The 17,310-nt window shown below is 50.0% G+C and overlaps 1 protein-coding gene across 7 annotated transcripts in view; it reads left to right on the forward strand.

Moving 5' to 3' along the window:
- The window catches only part of MEGF6 (multiple EGF like domains 6), a 125,577-nt gene that overhangs the window by 48,929 nt on the left and 59,338 nt on the right, over window positions 1-17,310 (forward strand). For 4 of the 7 annotated variants that reach the window (XM_030017715.2, XM_041124288.1, XM_041124290.1 and 1 more), the window contains one exon: window positions 1,554-1,676. The exons of 2 other annotated variants lie outside the window; for them this stretch is intronic. In XM_030017715.2, the coding sequence (XP_029873575.1) occupies window positions 1,554-1,676 (123 nt within the window). Of the gene's footprint in view, window positions 1-1,553; window positions 1,677-9,114; window positions 9,405-17,310 lie in introns of those variants that run through there. One more of the 7 variants, XM_030017718.2, reaches the window with a different exon arrangement.

The following is a 17,310-nucleotide window of genomic DNA, read 5'->3' on the forward strand; positions in this document are numbered from 1 at the left end:
ATCCAGACCAAATGCCTTAAAACAGCATTTGTCTCCATTTTTCTACTTTCTTTTAAGAAGGAAATGCATCTTTACAGAGCAAAAAAAGTAGCTTCTTAAGCACGAATACATTTCTAGAGTGCCTCGCTTAGTGCCAAATGTCCAGAATTTGCCAACAACTGATAAATCTTTCTGAAACCTCCCCATATCTTTCACATGTCTAACTGAAGCTTGGCATTTCCTAATTTGGGGTTGATTTTGATCCGTAATGGAAAATAATAGAACGGCCTCACGTCGATGCGGTGCAAGGTCTCCTTACCGTCTCGCTGCCGCGCTCTGTTCCCTGTGCCGTGCCGTAGGCAGAAGATGTTTCAGAGGCTGTGGCAGGGACCGATGTTCCCAGCTGAGCATTCGCTATTTCTCCCAGGGTCTGAGGATGCACGGTCGACGCGGGAACAGGGATTTGCAGCCCGGCTACAGGAGAGGCTCCCCATCCGTTGGGCCAGGACCCGCTGCCCACGCTTTCCCGAAAAGCTGGTGCTCGCGGGCTATTGTCTGCAGGTTTGGGAGATTTCAGTCTGTTAGTCTGAGGTCACGCAGGCAGCCGATACGTTGTACATAGGGAGACTTGGCAACTTAACGCGGTCTGGTTTTTTGGACTAATTAAAGTAGCTATCGTGTATGTTGGTGAGGTGTGACGATGCTTGAATGGAAAGCATGTCCAGCACCTATTAATAGCTTCCAGGTGGACTTTGGGGAGGGTGCTGCTGGGAGTTAGAGGGGAAGTACAGGTTGCGGCTCATTTGGGTCCCCAGTTGTTCAATCCCTCGGAGCTGAACTGAGGAGCAGAGGCAGCCCGTGTTTAGGTAACAGGGAAAACAAGGGGGGGGTGGCGATTCGTCCCTTTTCACCTGGTGATTAGTTATTCCCTCTTTTTAAAAGGTAATTTGAGAAAGGTGCTCTGTGTTCCTTAAAGGCCTGGCCCATGCCCGGCTAAGGGGAAATCTCTGGTTTTGGTAGGGTAACATGATTTATTCCGGACTTGAGTTACAAAAATGAGTAGAAAATGTGTACTCTGTGGATGTTTTAGTTTTTACAACCTTTTAGTTTAGTGTTCTCTGGGTGAATACCCTTCAGGCAACTTGTGTGGGTTTATTTGAAGGAATTTTAGAGGAAAGGTACAATAATTCTGCCACTCTGATTTAAGACAAGAAAGTAAAACTTCTAAACCAACAGACTTTTAATGTAAAAAAATTTTGTCTTCTCGTTTTCATGAACAAGATGGCCATTACAGAGCGAGTCATCGTGTTGTGACAACGAGTGTATTCTTACCCACGCGAGTGCCGGCATTCATCCAGGATAGGAATCGTTTGGGCAGTGACATCTCAAGGGTTTGAGCATGTAACGAGGGGCATCATTTTGTACTGGTTAACGTCCGTTCTTCTTATTGGCACTGAAAAGTTAATGATAGGAGAGTAAGCTGTAATAAAAGCAGTCGGGTTTGCTCTCATGCGGTAGCCCGACTCGGTCGGGCAGCAGCAGCTCACCCGCGCTCCCCTTCTCCTCTCTTCCAGACGTGAACGAGTGCGAGGCGGGGAACGGCGGTTGCGAGTCCCAGTGCTGCAACACCATCGGCAGCTTCTACTGCAAGTGCGCGGCGGGGCTGCGGCTGGAGCCGGACGGGAAGGCGTGCGCAGGTAGGGCCGGGGGGGACCTGGTATCGTACGCGCTTCCCACGCTGTTTCGCCACGCGGAGAAAGGGCTCGCTTTCTGCTGCGGGTGTAGAGGTATAAATGACGGTGGTAGAAGGAAAGCCTGGCCTGGATAGAAGTGGAGTTTTCAGGGTGAGGTCTTGGCCCCGTTGAAGTCGATGGCGTGTATTTTATCGCTTCAAAAGAGGTGAGGTTTCTCCTTCAGAGTCTGTGTCACCACAGTGTTCCCTGTCTTCCACTCTACATCTCTGGCTTTCAAACCAAAGCGGAAGAGAAGATGAAATTTCGTGTTTGTAAAACGAAAGCACTAGATGGGATTTGGATTAGCACAGTACCCAGAGCAAGGCTCACATCGTATGGCCGTTTCAGCTCCTACAGCTGGAATCTGTGCTGTTGTGCCCCGAGCAGTTTCCCCATCCCCTTCTCCCTGGGCGTTATCAACTGTGCAAGTGCTGCAGGTTCGAGCCGGCTGGAGCTGAGAGTCAGAAAAATGCAAAAAGCTATTTGCTTATCAGAGCCAAGAGCAAGAGACATTTTTTTGGAGTATATTGCAGTTCGAGGAGTCACTGACAGTATCAGAGAAAGCCGCCTTTACTGGGCTCCTGCAGACCAGAAGTCTGAAGCTCACATATTCTCTAGTGCATCATTAAAATGCCCACTGCAGAGTAATCTATTGATTGCTTAGGATGGTCATGTTTTTTGGTGGAGTTCTCACATATTTTCAGCACTGGCTTGCTTAGCAGAAGTCCAAAAGTATTCAAAATAATTAACAAAGATTGCTGACAAACTGGGAAAGAGTAATTTCTGTGGATATCGGTTTGGACATTAAAGAATTCTGCAGAAAAATGTCACTTTCTTGCCAATTTGGTACATTTGTCTCATTTTGTTGAAAATAACTGAAAAGTATTTCCTGGCTCTATACCACTGTAGAGATGTGTGAAATAAACAGCTCTGCCCTTATCTTAGCCAAGCTAAAATATTTTCAGTTTCCCCAGAATTCCCCTGATGAGCATTAGCTTCTCAGATGATTAAGAGGTTCAGGATTTCGGTGGAGACAAACAATCCTTTTTTTTTTTTCCTCCTTTTTTTTTTTTTTTAGGGGAGACAATGTGAATCCCTTTGCATATTTTCTTGGAATTATTTGTAATTAGTCATGCCCACAGAGCCCGCACGTGCCCCCTCTCTCCCACTCGTGGCAATGGAGGTGGCAACCCAGCCCAGTGCCTCCCCTTTGCCTGACTTGGTGTCAGGGGCCGTGGGGGGCATTAGGTGCCATCGTCCTCCCAGAGCTCCTCGTTCGTTCTGTGTGCATTTGTTCTGTCTGCAGGTTTCATCAGGCAAAGAAAGAGCACAGGAAAGATTAAGCCCTAAATTAACTGAGGCTAGAATTTGCATTGGGCCACACCACTCATATGCTCCCATTTTGCTCAAGTGTAAATCTCTATGCACCAGCAAAGCAGGTGTTACTTATCTTCTCCGTGGTTTGCACTTCTCCTTCGGTCTTACTACTGTGATAGTGGGTGGACTCTGCAGCACTCGCCACTTTTTACATTAGTTTTTATTTTTACATCAGGTAAGAATCTCTTTCCAAATACCCTGAATGCTAACGCACATACAAAGAAGTGTAGATGGGATTAGATCCATGTTTGTGCAGACAGGGGAGTTTAGAAAAGACAAAAGGCACCAATTAATGTTTACAGTTTGCAAAATATTCAGCTTTTCTTGATCGAAGTCCTGAGGGAGCCAGAATAAAGCAGCCTGGGCTTCAAAACATGAGGTTAGATATTTGGAGCCCTTTGTTGGCTTCGTGTTGGACAGGAGGGTTTGGACCTTGCATCTTTCCTGAGGGTGGCCTGAGAAGACGAGTCATGGGTTCAGAGGCCGATGGTTTACTTGTTTCATTCACCCTTGTGACTTGATTCCTGGCTCTTGCCTGGCTCGGAGTGACGTCAGTCTGGCCTCTTTGGAGTTCTCCTCTTTGAAGTATCTGTTAAACAAATAGCTACGCAATAACATCATCAGGATGCTTGGTGTGGAGAGGCAGAACGCTACCAGGACCCAGTGTTTGCTTCTAAGGTAGGAAATTTTTTGAAGAAAAACATTTAATCTTGGCTACCTGAGGACTTCCCAACCTAACCTCTATTCAGGAACAGCAGGATGTTATAGCTCAGGGAGAGCTTGCCGCTTTTCCTGCCCAGAATTGGTTATAGTTATGTTGATTCACTCTCAGTAGAAATATGGGAGGTGGGGGATACTGTTGCAGGACCAAGGGGCAAAAAAAGGAATTTCTATCATGTTGAATTGGTTGGCTGATGACTGGGATCTTAAGTGAGTGTAAATGTTCTCCCGCAACGCCGCCAAGAAATATAAGAAATTCTTGAAACGCATGGCTGTCCAGAGCTTGGCACACTTGTCAGATGCAACGACAGGTTGAGATGGTCCCGTGCGACGTCTTCGGAGCTATAGGACCCTCCAGCTACTTCCCACTGTCTGCCATTTCCCACTGCCAGCAACGTCCCCCACAGGACAGGGCTGGGGTACGTGTCTGTGTGTGTGTCCGTGCGTGTGTCCGTGCGTGTGTCCGTGCGTGTGCCTGCACGCTGCTGGCTCAGACCTAGCCTGGTACCTTACAGAATGACTCCTGGCTTGGCGTTATCCGTGAAAAAGGCAGACGGGCTGTAGCAGCAGCAGCAACGTTTGGCTCTCCAGTTTGTTTTCACTTCAGAGCTAAAGGGATTATAGTTAGAAAGAAAATCTTCCCTTGGATTTATTCAGTCCTGGGCTGCTTTGCTAATGCTACCAGGAAAGGAGCCAATTAGCTCTCGTACTCATGTGGGATCTGTCTGACAAGCTCACACAATACTGGCACCGAGTCCCTGGATGGTACCAACTCTCCTCTTTATTTACGTGGTTTGAACTTGAGCTAGTGATCTAGAGTTGCAAGGAAAGATATTTTATACGCTGCTAATTCTCAGATGATTTGCTGGTATCAGTAATATGCAGCTGACTTAGGTGCTTGTAGAGTGTTTCTGTTTTGCTGAATATAGGATGGTTATACTTGTAACCATGAGCCTTTCAAGTATTTCTGTATTTCTAATTTCATCTATAGTGGAAGAGCTGTCTGTAGAGTGGTTTGGGGACATCAGGTGTCAGGTTTTTTACAGGAAACAACCAGGTTTTCTTTTTTACAATTTCTGAGGTATGGCAAATTCTAGGGGAGCTCAAGTTCTGTTTGAACAACATCTTCTTAAGGTTCCACTACACAATGTTACACGATAATGTCAGGGATTTGAGAGATGTGGAAGCCTCTTTTCTAGATCCATTGGCCACCATCAATTCAGGTTTAAGTTACGTCCCAGGGAAAGAAGCTCATTTTTGCAATGGTACTAAGTCATCCTTCACCTTCAACTTTTTTGTCTTGCTATAGGAGGTTTTGCAGAAAACCAGGGCCCTTGCACATGCTTTTGGAAGCCTTGGTCTGCACAGGGCTCTGCACTAGCAATAGGCATGATGGAGAGAGCTCAGCCAAGTATGCAGCGAATAGAGCTCTTAGAAAGCATCATAAACCTCTAAAATACGATTCGCACAAACTGTTGTTTATTTTATCCATCTAAGGGCCACTTCATCTAGAGAAACATATTTGAACTTTGCATAGCCTTCTTAGGACAAGGGCATCAGCTCCAAAATTAAATGAAAATGCACATTTTAGCTGGGTTGCGTGTAATAAACCTAATTCAGCACACGGGGGTTTCCGTTCATTTAATTACCAGCTAACGGTTTCCTTACGCACACGTAGAGGGGTTCAAAAATCTGTCTGGAATACATTTTGGCACGCAGCCCACGACTGGTATGTGTTAAATTTCCTGCGCTGTTTGTTTATGTGACTCTTCATCAGCCGACATTACGGCACGGCACGACGACAGAGCGCCCGAGCTGCTAATCCACGGAGTCAAGATGTCATGGCTGAACAGACTGGAATTTGCAGTTCCTCTCAATGTAGACAGATAGATCCAGGTGGTGCCAAACTTCTCTCTGACCTCAGCTGAAAGACTGTCAGGAGACGAGAGTGGGGAGTGAAGTCCCTAAGCCATCACCGTCCGTTCAAGGGGTAGCCTTTGGTTTGGGCTAGCCTTTAACTGCAGGTGGTGAGCCTTCCTCTTCCAGCTTCTGAGGCCGTTTGAGTAGGTTACCTTGGGATCTGTGCCAGCCAAGCCTTAGCTTGATGAGGACTTCAGGGAACTAGTGTGTACCAGTGCCACGGCCAGTTAATCCAGCTGCCATTACAAACACCACACTAGGGGAATTTTCCCCTCTTTAAATGCCCTTTGAAATGGATCAAGGAGGGTTCACTTGAAATAAGGCAACTCCCGACTGGAAGAGGGAGTTCAGACACTGCAGCTGGAAAAACTAAAAGCTCTTAGCTTTTCCAGTTGGTACTCGTTCCCGTTTCTTCCTCTAAGCTATTCCCATGGTATCTTCTTTGGTTAAACTTGATGAATAAGATGAACACCTTGCCCCCAGTAGCCCCACATAGCTGGGGGTGGACAGCTGACCCTAGCCACGTAAAACATCCCCCGTGGAAGGGTAAAGCGGGTAAAAGATGCTGGAGCAGGAGTGGTTAAGCGCACACCCGCTGCTCACCCCTCCGTTGTGTGGAGATACGCGAGCCAGCAGCTGTAAATCGTCGTGCGCTGCTCGTCTTCCCAGGCAGCCGTGCGCCACGTGCTTTTTACACGCCACACGCGGTGATGGCTCACGCTGTGCTGACCCCCAAGATCACAAACTCCATGGCCCGGCCGGTTCTCTCAGCTCCCCTTCTGTGTTTCACCTCTTGCATTTTTCTGGACTGCTTTCATACTCTCCATTTGGCTATTTCCTTTTAACCATAGAATCCTTTTTAAAATGTCGGAAGAAACGTGGTTCAGGGTTTGGGTAATTTTTGGATGAAGACTCAAGCACTCGTATTTACCTCAGCTGGTTGACCTGTGTCTGTGCAGGGATGAATTAACTCCGGGGCGTAACACGCCATTGAACTGCAAAGTACTACACCATCAGCTGTAATTTGTTCACGTTCTTAGGAGAATTTGGTAACACTAAGACTGAATCTGAGTGAAATTCCGTGAGAGTTATGGGTTCGGTCCAGCCCGGTCCCTGTTGCGAGAACCCCTCGGGATGTTAATGCTCTCCTAGCTAATTCCACAGGAAGCAGTAATGATTTGCTGCCGATTGTAATGCGTTACCATACTCAAACCACCTCTTTATACTTAATCAGCTGAAGTAAATTAGGTGACAAGGAAGCTCGAGCTGGCTCAAACCTGGCCAAGCATAACTTATTACATAAGCAGGATTCCGTTTATGTTCAAGCGTGCTGTACTTTTGATACATGTTATACCACAGGGCCGTCTGGAAAAGCCTGAGCCTCTCATCATTATTTATTTTTTTTAGCAGTCTAAGAAACGACGAGATTGAACAAGTTTGTCACATAATTTGTTGAGCATCAGTGGCCATGCTAGCGTTCGCTTCCGCAGGGCAAGGAACGAGGGCTCTTTGTCAGGAGCTGCGTATGCCCGTGTAGGAGGAATTTCCAGGTCGTGGAGCCAGCGGAAAGGTCCCTTCGGTCAGTGCTGGTGGAGTCAGGGAGTCACTTGGAGAGCTGCGCTCACTGTGATTCATCTGCATTCTGGGCAAGGATAATTTAATATAGACAATGTCTTAAAAACATTACTGAACTGAGGAAGTCGGTCTAAACCATTTTTCATAGCTCTGTGGCAACATTCATTTTTGCATGTCAACACTACTGGAGACGTTCACGGGAAAAGTGTCAACACTAGCCATTGTACTGGCTTAAATGTCGCTGCTCGGAGGGAGTGTTCCCGAGGAACTGATCCGGGCCAGCAATGCAAACTCCTCATAATGTCTGGCAATGTGGTATTTTTAAGTGGGTCAAGCACTTGGTAGATCTAGAAGTGGCTTCTGGCAGGACGGCAGCACGTGACTGCACACAGAGGTGTGTTGCAAAGCAGTGTACGGGGTGGTCGGTTCATCACGGGCCATGGGGAGCACAGGTGTCATTTTGGGTGCCTCTCAGTAATACCCCTCCAGCGTTTCCCCTCCTCCTGTCCCTATTCTGTCCCGTGTCCTCGCTCGCCCAGTGCTGAGCATCTCCCTGGGGGACTCTGGCAGACCTACCAGGCAGCAAGAGGAAGGTGCGTGTTAAACCGCTGACGGGCTGTGGGAGGTCAGCAGTTTGCACTGATTTTACTTCTGCAGACCATTTCTAAAAATTTGCAGTGTCTTTCAGAAAGGTTACATTTTTTTCCACAAAGTAAATGACAAATTTTTGGTTGGATGTTTTTGGTAAACTCAAAAGATTAACGAGAAGCACGTGGACTGTTGCAACGGGTGAATATTAAGATGAGCTGAACCGGTCCCTGAAACATTAGGGAGCTGCTCTTCCTTGGAACGATCTGCAAAGGGGACTTGTGATTAGAGTCCACCTTCCTTTGGAAAGCGCTGCAGCAATAGCCCTACATTGTGATTTTCTTCCTGGATTCAGCTTCTCTCTGCGTTTCTGAATTTGTCACGGAATGCCATTCGTTGCAGTCTAAACCACAAGTTTTAATTTGGAATTTGACTACGGCCAAATAATGCTGCTAAAACATCTCAAAGTAGCAGGCCCTGCTCTCCCCCAGCTCAAGCCTGCAAGCACATTGTTTCCAAGCATTCTGGAAAGTTAAACGAGTCTTTTGAGCTTGCCTCTGGAAAATCCAATAAACTATTCTTACTTCTTGTTTCATGAAAAAGGTGAAATAACATTCTAGGCTCTGTCTTATGGGAAACGGTAACGTGACGGTTTTCTTTAGAGCAGTCACGGTGGCTCTTCCTCGCTTGAGCTTAAATTTGTTGACGAAGCTTGCGTTTTCCCATCGCCTTCAGACAAGCCCGGGTGCAGCATTTCTGCCGGTGGCAGCTCCATCGGTAGCCCGGGTTGTTCTGGGGGGGGGGGCGATGGTAGCAGGGCCCCTGCCTGCCTAACACCGGGCACCGGGGGGGGGGGGGCAGGTGCCTCGTTACGGGTGGGTTCCCGGGGGAACGCCTCCCCATCGCTCTTCGGTGAGGTACCGCTCGTTTTTGGCCGCATCCCCCCACCCCGAGGGCGACCCGGGCGTTCGCTCCGCGCTGCCATCCGAGCCCGGGGCGGAGGGGGGGGGGGGAAAGCCGGACCACCCCCGTCCCGCCTCCCTGGGGCTGCGCGGCTCCTCCCGAGGGATGCGCAGCGCCGGGCGGGTCTGGCCCGGCCGGGGGGGGCGGAGAGGGGGGCGGGCAGGGAGGGAGGGGCCCTCCCGGGCTCGGCTTTACCTGGGGGGGGGGCGGCACGGAGCGGGACCGACCGCCCGCTCTCCCGCAGGCAGAGCCGCCGGGTTGCCCCTCGCAGCCCCCCCCCCGGCTTTTTCCCCGGCTCCGGCGTTTTGCGGGACTCGGCGTTTTGCGGAGCTGGGGAGGTTTGCGGTCGGCTGGTGCCTGGAACGGCTGTTTCGCCCTCCGGCATGGGACAGGAGCAGAGGCAGTTCTGGGTGCTGCTGTGGTGCTTGGGCTTTTGGGGGGGCATCCCGGGCACCGCTGGCAATCACTACCACTACTTCTGGAGAAGCTGCTACCCCTGTTACTCGGGGCGTGCGGGGTACGGGGCTGGACGGACCGAGCTGCGGCCAGGTAGGTAGCCGGGCTGGGTGGCTTGGGGGGGGGGGCTCGTTCCTACCCTGCCGCCCCCGAGCTCCGGGGTTTGCTGCGGCCGCTGCCGCGGAAGGCGGATAACTCGGTCGCCGGGCGGGAGTCCCAGGCTGGCGGCAACTAAAACCACAAACCGGTGGCCGGGCGGCACGTCTGCCCGTGTCGGTGCCCGTCGCCTCGCAGTGTGAGAGGCACGGTCTGCCTCGGGTGGAGTGGGTGCTCTGAAAAGGCGCTCCTGGCACAGGGGGAAGGGAGCGAGAGTTTCTTCCCATCAGTTGCTGTGCGGCTCTGCGGCTTGGTTAAAGAGAGCCGCTACGCAATATGCCTTCCAAAAACAAACGGACGTGTTTTGTTAGGGTATGCTGAGCTTTTTCCTCAGTTCTAAAGGATGTAACCCCGGGCCAGGGCGATAAGTGAAATACGATACCGTTTCATCATGAAAAAAACCTGCCTTTCTCTCTGCGGGACTCTCCGAGTTTGTCTGGGCTGTGTGAGTATTGTGTAGCAGAGTCCTGCACAGGATAGAGCTCGGCTTTACTCCGTGTCATTTTCTGGGTGAGGAGAATGTTCTGGCAGCAGTGACCGCAGTCAGGACCTGGGGAGGACACAGGCTATAGCTGGTAGATGCGGTTACAGGAGCCACATCTCACAGATTACTTCTCCGCGCTGAAAGGTTCACACTTAGCGGTGTCTTGTAGAAGCAAATTCCCAACAAGGGCGGCTCAAGCCTGTTATTGTGTGGATAGTGCTTGGCCAGCCCGAGTTCCCGAGCCATGGAGCAGGTGGAGGGGATGAAGTCACTCTGTACTCCCGTTGCACACCTGCAGCCCCTTTGGTTGATGGTGCCCCAGCATTTTGTCATCCCTTCAGAAAGTCAGAAGCATTAACGGCCTGCCTCTGCTAACAGGGGGTAGAGATGCTGGTGTACCAGAAGGTAAACGATCAGCTTCTGTGGTTCCATTTCCTGATCAGTAAGGAGCAAAATCCGCAGTTCTTCCCTGTCATCGATAGGTTTACTTTTGTTTGTTTGTTTGGTGAGACTCGCACTTTCTGCTGCGCCGTGCCAGGGCTGTAAGGAGACCGTAGATACTTTTTTGCCGCCTTCCAATCTCTTTCGTTAAGCGTTTCTCTGCACTGGCTTACATCTGATGGTAGATGGGGACGTTGGGTGAGGTGTTAAGTCCTGCGAGTACGCACACACGCACCTGTTTCCTCCTCTTGGTGTGTTCAGCTGACTTAGCGGCAGGTCAAGTTTGTGGCTGCCTGAAGATTTAGGAAATAATGGAGAGTATGTGGAGTTCACTAAAGACTTTGGATGCTTGTGAGTAATGTAGACATCAAGGAATGCATTATCTCATCGTGAGATAATCCTAATAAATAAATGCCCCAAGCAGTCCGTTATAAAAGCGGTATCGGTATATTTGTGAGCTGTGCCAGACCTTGGGAAATGGGGTGAGTTGCTGTTTTGTTATTTATAGATCAGATGTTTGTCTCAAACTCAGATCACATTTGCTGTCTCCATCCAACTACGTTAGCTCATACGACTCGCTCCAAGACAAGCTCCTGAGATCCAGCTTTGTGTCTGGAATATTAACCTCCAGCCTTCCCTTTACTGCCGCCTAATTCATCTGACCCTGATTCTGCTCATCTCGGCTCCACAGATAGGTAGCTCTGTGCATGCTTGTGGCTTCATCCTGACTTTGGTGTGAGCTGTTGTTCAGTCTGCAAGGCTGAGGTGCTTTTCTCATGTTCAGGAAGAAGGTAATTTAGAGCTTCAAGCAGAAAAGCAAAGCGCCTTCACCCAGGCCTTTTGGCCATTCTTGTGAGTGCTCTGAACCTGGGGAAAAAAGTAGGGTGTCTACTGAAAAGCGTGTGATCTCTTAGACTCTTTTTCCAGGAGCCTGTTTTTTTTCATCTTCAGAAAAGGGGTGCCTATCCAGACACTTGCAAGCCAAAATCTGGCAGAGAAGCTGAATATGTCTTTCCTCCCAGAAGTTATGTCTAATAGGCTTACATAGTTTACAAAGAAGTAGGTGCAGATTACAAAATAAAACAAACCCAATCCAACCCACTACAGCCTTCAGGCCCACCCAACTGAGAACACCAAAAGAAGACAAGAAAAAAAGTATTCTTCTCTCTTCCCATCTGTAAAAACAAGTGCATTTTTGACGTGTGGCAGCATGAAATACCTTTCCTCTGAACGGGACCGTTGACAGAACCAGCAGACGGAGGGGTGAAGGCTGACTCGGGTAAACACCTTGGCTGTCTCCTCCGGCAGGACGAGCCTTTGCTGTGTGTGTCGCTGAAGGGCACCGAGCAGAGCTCTGGGCTTTTGGCCTTGAATCCTCCCGAGCACTCGGAGCTGCTGTCTTTTCCCTGCGCTGCCCCAGGTGCTGTCTGGACCTTGCTCTGCGGGTGTCAAAACGAGAAACAAGACAATTTTTCAGGGACCTCAATTTTTGGCTTTGAATGCAAGCAGGTCCTCAGGAGACATGACCTGAGATGAGGTGCTCCGGGGAAGTTCCCTGAAGACATGCCCCCCCAGTCCTGCAGCCCATCTCCCACCAGCGTGCAGGTAGATACCCCAAGTCGGACGTGGTCGGGCGGCAGGAGCTGGATGGTAGGAAGCTGGCGTCACGCCTGCGGATGGTAAGGCAGAGTTGCTAATCATAGACGCGTCGCTCACCCTAAACTTGATATGACTGTGGTTTTGGTTGGCCATTTTTCCTTCGCTGCTTGAGCTTCTCTTCGACAGGTAGTAGCAGGCGTTCTCTCGATTGTATGGTTTTTATGGTGCTGTGCACTGGTTTTCTTGAAGTGTGTTCCCACTTGCCAGTCCAGGCAGTGCATGCTTCTCTGTAGACAGTTTTCTTCCATCAGCCAGCTGCAAAAGCAAAGCAAGCACGAGGAACTGCTGTATATGCGCTTTATTGTATGAATGGAGAATGAAGAAGTGTTTAGTGTAATAGCAGTGTACATTCTGTTGAGGTCTTGAGTGCCTTAAAATGCCTTCTGTGTACAAACAATGCTCTGTTGGATCCTTGTCTTACTGTAGAGTGGCTAATTGCAATGCTATGCCTTATGTCCTTACACAGCTAACCTTTACAGGAGAAATCATTGTACTCTGCCGGGGACTTGAGTTAAATTGTCCCAGTGACGTAGACTCTGTATGATTCTCTAAAGTACATCAGAAAACAGCATAGAGCATAGCTGGTCGCTTTTCTTTGATTATATGGTTTCCATTAGCTCCTTCAATAGCGACCTGCAGTTCCATCGGTCGGTACCGTTGCCAGGTACGTGTCAGCACTTACCTCTGTGCAGTTAGCTTCCACGGCACAGCGCACAGACCAAGCCGACGTGCCTCTGCACAGGTACGTCTTCCAGTCAAAATGACACCCTGTGCAGAGAAGCAGCGTAAAACTAAGCTGCGAAAGAAGGTTTGAGGGGGTGAGTGTAGCAGCAAGTCGAGAGCAGGCTGCCTGCTTGTTGTTACGTGCACCTCTGCTCTGAGTAATACCTAATTATCAGGACCATCCAGAGACAGAAATGTGAGCAGAAATGAGAGCTGGGCGACTCTCCCAGCTGCTGTGCTTGAAGGCAGAAAAAGGTAAGCTGAGGACAAAGCAAGTGACTGAGGCAAAACAGCTCCCTGATACGTTTTCACTTCATCAGATTATTGTAAAACCAATGCATCTGTTCCTGAAGTGCCTTTGGAAACTGCTGCTGTTGAGGATGGCACACGTAGCGTGGGTAAGCTACAGGCATCTCCCATCTGTCAGGAGGGGCTGCAGCTGAAGGAATGCTGGCCCGAATAGCTCGGTGGAGCTCTTTAAGAGCCTTCGAGGCTTTCCCAAATGCCTGTTTTACAACAAGATGAAAACTGAGGGTGTGGAGGCATTTTGGCCACCCCAATTGACCTTTCTTCTCTCCTCACGTGAGCCACTCGGATTCCAAGCCGAGACCAGCCCGAGGCAGGTACCGTTCTTCCTCGTCCTGGAGGAGGGAGAGGCTCCCAGGTTAGCGGAGGAGGGATAAGGTGCTGTCCTCTCCCACCTCTTCCTCACACTGTTGGACCTTGTCATTGCTGAGTCCTGTCTGCAGGGTCTACAAGGGGAATGTGGCAATAACAGGGCCTCCAATGTGTCCAGGTTATTTGTGCTAGGGGCTGTGCAATACATGCAAGAGATGCAGTAATGCACAGGGGTTTTTCCTTCTAGCACACCCCGGCACCGTTCTGCGCCCTGAGTTTCTAATCTGTGTCTGTAGTGCGGGGCAGCAGTGGTAACACTGTGCTCCTCTGCTCAGGAGCGGTCGGCTTCGGCCGCCCAGCGTGCTGCTCTCTTGGTTTGCCTCCTTCCAGTCTCTTTACTTCTTAAAATTGCTGAATTAGCTTCAACGAACTGGTACTGGAAAGATAAAGTCACTAAATCCCACACATGCTCATCTTGATGGATTTTAATTAACCTTTTCCCTGCAGCCCTGCTCTGTAATCCAGGCTAATTGCCACAGGGATTAAAGCCTGGCACTAATCTTTGGCCAGATAGGCTGCTAAATTTCGCTCTATCTACTGCCTGTGCTTCCAGCTGGGACCCATCTCCTCCTCCTCAGCCCTTCAGAGGAGATAAACTGCCTCTGTACCAAATATTTAGTACTTTGCAGAGCTGCTGTTGCCACTTTCTTTCCTCTGAGAGGGAGCTCTTGTTGGAGATAAATCATAGTATTTCTTCTTGAAGGACCTGTGCACGGTCAGGGACTGCACTTAGCCAAAGCCGTCTCCTCGCACCCTCCTCTCTTTTTTCGTTGTGTGTTCGTCTTCCCTACGTTCAATTACAGCATTACCCCTGCTGCTCCGCATAGCTGGTATCTGAGGTCCGATGGATTGTTTCTGTTTGGGGAAGAGGCTGACGAGAGCATCAGCTGTTTCTCGGGTGAGCCCCGTGTCCTTGCAGATGAGGACGTGAACTCTGGTTGCCTTACGCAACAGAGAAGTTTCCCTACCCAATAAGCCAAGTCCCACTCCCAGCCTCTTGCTGCGTTTGGTTTTCATGTCCGCCTTGTTGGGCTTCGGCCGGTATCTGCTGCCCTATCCATGCTGGCACGGCGGAGCATGCAGGCACGTGGGCTTGGCACGCTCCATCCTGGCATGGCTCTGGGTTGCTCGGTGTCAGCTACCCTCCTCGGAAGAAAAGCCTGTATGCTTCTAATTTTCTTTCTTTGCTATATTAATTTCAAGCAGATTTTGTCAGCTCTCCAATAGGAAAATAACCTTGGCGTGCCACAAACCGCGTCTCGCAAAGCATCATGTAGATTTTCGGGTCTATGTACTGCCAAGATGTGCGCCGAGGGCAACGTGACCCTTCACAACGATGCTCTGTCCTGGCCCCGGGAGGCGGCTCCTGCTGCTTCGCTGCTGGTTTTGATGCTGGGTGAATCACTTGCTGGCGAGCCTTGCGCACGCCTTGGGCAGGTTGGAGATGCTGCTGCCGCTGCTGGGGGTGGCCAGGGGACCTGTCCCCTCCCGGTCCCCGGGGCCAATGCGTCGCCCTTCCTCCATCGCAGGTCCGGCTGGGAAACGCAGCTCTCGCCTTTTTCCTTTCTCCGTCATCTGTTGCAGGGTGTGGAAGAGCCGTCCTGGGCTGCAGGATGGACCCTGGTGCTTGGGCATGGCCAGACAAGGGTCTCCCGGGCTGTCCGGCAGAGTGGGAACAATTCCCATTCCTGCTGTTCCTTGGGCAGGGCAGAGCGATCCTCTCGGATCCAGTGCTGGCCTCGACACACCGTCTTTGCAGTTCCTTCTTTTTAGCAATGCGTTTCAGGTGGAACCAGAAAAAGCCCTGCTGTGTCACGGAGCCATGAGCGAGCTCACGCTCCTCTCCCCCTCCGTGAGCGTTCGCGCAGCTGCTGCGGCAGTCGCAGCCCGCGACTCCGCAGTCTGAGGACCGAAAGCAACTGGTCCCCGCCAGAAAGTGCAAACTCTCCGTTGAGCATCCGCCCAGGAGGTACCGCCTCTCTCTGTGCCCTCATACCAAAGTCTGAATTTGTTTGGGCAAATGGCACGGTTGCGTTATTTCCAAAGACGCAAACCTAAGATTTCCTGGGGGATGACGCTGCTGCCTTCCTGTCGGGGGCGCGAAGGATGGGAGGTTTTATTTTGGTCACACCATCGTGTAGCGTATGTCCAAAAATCTCTCCGTTACTGCAGGAGGGGATAAGCGAGGCTCCAGAAGGGAAAATGGGACATGGCGGGTTACGTGGGGAGCGTGCGGCGATGAAGGTGATGGGCGTTTCTGTGGCCGGGGCAGAGCTGGGGTGTGAGGAAGAGCTGGCTGCTTTCCCAGGCCAAGGTGGGATGGGGGGGCTTTGGGGTGGGGACAGCCCTCTGTAATTACAGAGATTTAGGGGGTGAAAAATACAAAGGGGGAAGAAGAGACATTTGGAGAGGAGATGTATAATTACTGAGGATGAGTAATGGGGTGAAACTAAGAAGTTTATTCAACACATCACTAACTTTTTTTGGACAGTAAATTCTCTATGGTTTCAGATTAGAGTTGAAGGGAAGCAGTGGAATAGTCATTTAAATTCAGGCCAAGAAACTTTACTACTCTGTATAAAATCTTCCCAAACCCCAGCTTTCCTGTTCTTCAGCTGAATAGAGCCAATTCTGTGTATTAGTAGCTAATTCTGCCCATAGAGATGTTAAAAAAAAAAAAAAAAAAAAAAAAAAAAAAAAAGAGAGAGAGAGAAGTAGCAGAAATGCAAAGTATGAAACATGGCCCAGCTCTGCCTGCTGTGCCCAGGCTCCCGCGAGCTCTTTGGGAGACATGATGTCCCTTGTTCACTGCGCTGGATGGACGGGCGCAGGGCTGGCCACGCTGCCACTGCCCACGTTGGGGACATCGCCTTTCTTCTGGTCCTGGGCAGCTGTGGGAAGACCAGCGTCTTTCCCTCGTGCCGAGGACAGAAGTGCCAGCCTCCTCGCGGTAAGCGACGGACCTTGGGCCATCTCCCCTCGGAGGCATCAGACCTGAACACCCAAGTTCAAGTTTTTTGGGGATGCTGGGGAGCTGCAGGTTCGGAAGCTGCCGGCCACTCCTAGAGGAAGGGCTTGGGAGGACGCGCGCTCCGGTGTTGCTCCCGATGAGCCTGCTGCCCTGGCTGCGCGAGTAGTGAGTGCATCAGGGGCTCTAGGGCTCTGTAGCATCCAAATTGTGTAAAGCCTTTGCAGAGGAAAATGATTTAATTAGGGCTAGGTTGCTTTGACAGGCTTCTCAGATTCATGCCGCAGCATTTTCCCCCCCACCAAAAAAAGCTGGCTTGGATTTGGGTTACTCTTTGGAGAGCATCACTTAAATCTTACGTTTCACCTCAAAAATCGATTCATTTTCCTTTCTTTAAAAATTAAGTGTCTTGGAAAAAACAGGAAGAAAATACCAAACCTTCTAAAGTGCCTAGAGGAGGAATCTACAGCCCGCTGAATGAGCAAAGGCCTGGCATTACAGAAATTACCATTTTCTGCCCGGTTCGTGAAGACTACAGCTACATCGGGGAGCTCTGAAGAGGGAGTCTTGTATGGCCATTGCAGCAGGACCTCAGAAGTGAAGATTGTGGGTTCACTGGACATCGCTGGGAAGAGGAAGGGCAGAGGGCCGTTTTCATGTGCTCTGATCCTTAGCTTTTAAGTTTTGAAGCTGTGAGAAGCCTTCTAATGAAAAGTATTCTGAGAAAACAATCATTTTTCATTATTAGTGTGTAGCTCAGAAACATCAAGTCAAACAAACATCACCTTTCCCACTTTGCTTCCCATTTCTTCCCTGACCCAGTCCGTTTGCTTGCCGCTAGCTGATTTTGTTGGCAGTTAATCTGATTCATGTAAAAATCAATCCAATTA

The sequence above is a fragment of the Aquila chrysaetos genome, chromosome 6 (assembly GCF_900496995.4).
Source record: "Aquila chrysaetos chrysaetos chromosome 6, bAquChr1.4, whole genome shotgun sequence".
NCBI lineage: Eukaryota > Metazoa > Chordata > Aves > Accipitriformes > Accipitridae > Aquila > Aquila chrysaetos.